This window comes from Citrus clementina, unplaced genomic scaffold (genome assembly GCF_000493195.1).
Source record: "Citrus clementina cultivar Clemenules unplaced genomic scaffold, Citrus_clementina_v1.0 scaffold_3, whole genome shotgun sequence".
NCBI classification, from domain to species: domain Eukaryota; kingdom Viridiplantae; phylum Streptophyta; class Magnoliopsida; order Sapindales; family Rutaceae; genus Citrus; species Citrus x clementina.
The window spans coordinates 21,543,482-21,548,417 of NW_006262339.1; the positions used below are offsets into that span (position 1 = coordinate 21,543,482).

At 31.0% G+C, this 4,936-nt stretch overlaps 1 protein-coding gene across 1 annotated transcript; it reads right to left on the minus strand.

The window, feature by feature from the left end:
- Positions 1–310: 310 nt before the first annotated feature.
- Positions 311–1,942, minus strand: LOC18046697 (receptor-like protein 12). Its single transcript, XM_024189820.1, has one exon. The coding sequence runs from the start codon at positions 1,925–1,927 to the stop codon at positions 491–493; it is 1,437 nt and encodes a 478-aa protein (XP_024045588.1). The 5' UTR covers positions 1,928–1,942; the 3' UTR covers positions 311–490.
- Between the last annotated feature and the right edge of the window lie 2,994 nt (positions 1,943–4,936).

The window sequence follows — 4,936 nt, forward strand, 5'->3', positions numbered from 1 at the left end:
TAATTTCATTTTTTTGAGTGTAATAAGGAAAAAAAAAATTATTGTCAAACTTGTTGGGCCTTTACCTTGGTCGGGCATGGATCAACCAAGTGACCAATACTAAATGATTCTACCTTTCTTTTTATCATTTTTTTTTTGAAAAATCTGTTTCATTCCTTACTATTAAAAAACATTTGGGCCTACCTTATACTTTGAATCAAGAAAAACCTTTTCGAGCCTTTCTCGTTTGCCCCACCGAAGGCTTGACGCTTCAGCCCCCAGTGGCAGTGGGCCTGAGCTGGGGCTAATTACTGGAAAAATATTAATACAATTGAACTGACATCAGCCGGGTTGATTGATCAAAAGATATAAAGGTTGCAAGTTGAAAACAAAGACTGATTTCAGTGGTTATTCTCTCCAAATGACAATATTCAAAGCAATAACATAAACGTTGAGGGACCCCTGCAGCTAATTTCCTCCATACACTCACTGCTCAATGATGATGAGTCGCTTACTTCCCACAAACGCACTTGCATGACGATGATGGCAATGGAGGACCACAGAGACACTCGTTGCCCACAAAAGCACTGGCCGGAAATTTCGTTTTTGGAATCTCACCACACAAATTATTAAAGCTCACGTTCAATTTATCAAGTCCTGATATTGCCTTTGGCAGTTTCCCGAAAACCAAATTTCTCGACAAATCCAAGACCTTCAATGTCTTCACAATCCTCAAACTGTCCATGTTGAACTTCAACTTGCTGCCTGAGGCCCGAAACTCCACCAAGTAATCTGTCCGGTTCAGCAACTCAACCGGACCCCCCGATATTTCGTTTTCGGACAGATCAATGTAGTCGTAAAAGTAAGTCTGAGCCGGCTTCCAGTTGTTCAGGTTCATTTTGATTCCGCATTTGGCCAGCTTGAGAGAAAAAATAATCGGAGATGAATTGACCCAACTGGGAATTTGTTGGAGATGAAATTGGTTGTATGACAAGTCAAGCGACTCAATTCCTTTAACGTTCATTACAGGAAATGGGTCTGTGAGAGAATTGTAAGCGAGATTGAGATTGAAAATCTTGGTGAGATTGCTGAAACTCTTTGGCAAAGTTCCTGAAAACTGATTCCAGGAAAGATCCAGCGTGTCTAGAGAATGGAATTTTCCGAGAAAATCTGGGACCTTTCCGGACAGGACATTGTGGCCTAGCTCCAGATATTGCAGCTGGGGTGCCAGTGAAGCTATTGATGTAGGAATATTCCCGGAAAATTTGTTGAATGAAAGTTTAAGAAATAAAAGTTTTTTGAGTGATGAGAAAATATCAGGTATGGCTCCAGAAAGCTGGTTGTGCTGGAGATCTAAGTAAGTCAAGTTCTTGAGCTGGCTGATTCCGTTTGGTATGGCTCCTGTTAGAAAATTTTGGCCAAGTTTAAGCTGAGTTAACTGAGTTAACTGGGAGATTGAACTTGGTACTGGGCCAGTGAACCGGTTTCCGGAAAAACTCAGAGCTTCAAGTTGGGTTAACTTCCCAATGTTTGCTGGTATTTGACCCGAAAGCTTGTTGTTTTCGATGTAGATGTACTTCAATTCGGGCAACCCGGATATAAAGTCCGGGAAATTACCCGAGATGTTTCCGAGATCCTGCAGATATATCCCGCCGAGATTTTTGACTTTTACGAGACTTGACGAGATTGTACCGGATAGGAAACTATTGGGCTTCTGGGGTTGCCCATTTAGAGATAAACTTGTGACACGGTCACCGGACAAGCAAGTTATGCCCGTCCAAGTGCAACAATCGGTACCGGGTTTCCATGAGCTAAGCATGCCCGATGGGTCTTGAGTTATGGCCGATTTGAAACCCAAGAGACCCGATTCATCGTCTGGGTGGCACTTTGCGGCTGATGAGAGAGAAAATGAAAGAAAAATGAGAGGAAAATAGAGAAAAAACTTCATTTTGATTTTGAGAATGAGAATGGATGGAGAGATCTGTTGATTTAAATGGGTTATTTATAGGATTCAATGATTTTGAGATCCGTTCCGTCAAGTTTGACCAAACTATCAACATTGCACGATTTCTATCTAGAAAAATGAGGATTGATATTAAATCATTTGGACTCTAGTTTCTTTGTAGCTTTTTCAAAATTTTTTGTTGACAACAGTATGCCACTTGCACTTAATAAAGATGGGATAAAGTTGTCCATCAAATTCCAGAATTTAGCAATGAGAAAGGAAGAGGGGGCACTCGTTAATTGGTTGGCTAATATCACTCACCTCTAACGTAGCCGGGCAGCTTTAGATATTTGAAAGTTGAAACCGAATTGATTATTGGTAAATATGAAAATATTATCGTGTGATGTATTTATTATAACAATAATTTTATACTTAGTTAGGATATTTAATTTATATTTTAACTCATGTTAATTGATTGAAATGATAGTTAATCATAAATTATATTATTTTTAATTTAAATAATAAAATTTTATTAATAACATATCAATTAAGATATAAATTAAATGTTTCAACTGAATTGACATAGCGTTGCTCCAATTAATATGTATAATTGAAATTTAATTACTCTCATATTTCATGTCTCGCTTGTAGCTCTTGCAGCGTGTCGCGCTCGAGCAAGTACCATACTATTTAAGTGGAAAATTAATGATAGGGATTGATGCCTTTAGTCACCATATTTTATGTGGAATATTAGGATTCCATAACTGTCCTTTGTAATAAAGTTTAATAGAGACAGACCACATTCGTCTAGGTAACAAATATATATGATAAGAGACGTTTTAACATTATTTTAAATAAATATAATTTTACTTGAGGATAAGAGCTTCTTTAGTTTCTATTAGTGTCTGTTTAGTTCTTCTATTTTTAAAAGTATCCTAAAACATCTTTACCGTTAAATTATTGATTCCTACCATTATTTTTTGTTCCTCTTGATTTGCTTTTACAATATTAGCTTCTAATAATAATTTTTTTGAACACTCATATAAAAAAAATTAAATTACCTATTTAAGCTAAAAAATAAATTAAAAAAGAATATATATTAATTTTTGCGGAATCTCACATATATCCAAAAACCTAATATTGGAAAAAAAATTAAATTACTAATTTTTTTGACATTAATAAAAAATTAATATATTAACTCTTTAGTAAAATGTTCCACATGAATTAATATATATATTCTTTTTGTTTTTATTTTATTTTTTGGGGTCAAATTGATAATTTAATTTTTTTTCTTTTTATTAATGTCCAAAAAAAATTATTATGAGAGGGTATTATTATAAAAGTAAACAAAAAAGAACAAACAATACTTGTATGGTTGTCAATAATTTAACGATAAAAACGTTCTCAATTATTTTTAAAGATATATGAATTAAACGGGCACTAATATTAAAATATAAAGACTAAAAAGACTTTTACTCTTTACTTAAAGAAAACTAATACTCTAAGGGTGTGTTTGGTGTTTGGTATTACATTGTATTAAGGGTGGGCCCGCTATTAATTTATAATAATCACATGTTTGGAGAATAATTAAGGGTCATTGGGATTGACATCAGAGGACATGCTAATGCGGCAACTACCGCATTAGCTCAAACCCTTTAACTTTTACTTAATAAAAATAAAAATGAATAAATATATAATTTTTAATTTATAATATAATATAATTTTTTATTTTTATATTATAATTTATTAATAAATTTATAATTTAATATAATTAATAATAAATACTTAAATATTATATAAAATATAATATAATATTACACTATTTAATTATTGTAATATAATTAATATATATAAATTAATTGTTTTTAAATAATTTAATATAAAAAATAATAACTATTTAAATACGAATGAATTTCAATAATATTAATGTAAAATTAATAATAATATAAAATATTACAGAACTTTTACATGAATTATTTAGCACAATTCATTTTTTTATTGAATATATTATAACAATTGTGTCACTTTATCATTTTGTAATTATTTTGTGGTGTATATAAACAGATATCCTAAGATGACTTTTGAACTAATCTTGTAGATTTTAAATGTTTATTTTTTTGTTATATTATTTCAAGATTATTTGATTAAATTATTTGCTTCGATATTTAACATGTTACATATTTAGAAAATACAAAAAATAAATGTTATGCTTCTGAAAATTAAAGGATATAACATTTGATCTTTATGAAGAATTATGATATTTTTTAACAGTTATAATAAAAAAATTATTAAATTTCTAAAATTTAAGAGCTCTATATTTAGTATTTTTTAAGTACTAATAAATATTATTTTATAAATATATAATATAAATTAATCACAAAAAATTAATACAGTACAATGCAATACCAAATATAATATAATTAAAAATTAATACAGTACATTGTAGTATCAAATATTACATAATATTATATAATACTGTGCTAATATAATACAACATAATATAATATATTAGTATTAAAATAATACAATATAATACGTCAAACACACACTAAAAAAATTAATTTTGGTCAACAAAAGAGTTGATGTGTGCGGCAGATTTCTATGCCCGTTTTAAAGAGAAGCACATGCACTCGGCCGTTCAAGGAACGGAATTTCAAAATGGCGAGTCGTTGATTCGTTATTAATGATGAAAATAATCAAATGGTTGAGAACAGAGAATCGTGTCACCAGCACAATAACATAGCTCGGGAACTGAGCCAAAACTAAAATGGTCAAGCCCGCCGGCTATGCTCAGGCAGTCAAACAAACTCAATAAGATGGCTAGCCACAGCTGTCTAGACTGTAGCTGTATTCTTATAGCAAATCCTTCGCATGCATCTTCATTCTCATCTCTTCATAGATAAATTAATAAAAAGCGGTAAAATGAGTATCATAAACAGAATTTTTTTAAAAAATAAAATTATCAATCCGGTTAGATTTTTATCCGTAAAATTCATCTATATGCACCATAAT

What these genes read in the sequence shown, in the direction of transcription:
- LOC18046697 (XM_024189820.1), bottom strand. Translation starts at nt 1,927, where the DNA reads ATGAAGTTTTTTCTCTATTTTCCTCTCATTTTTCTTTCATTTTCTCTC.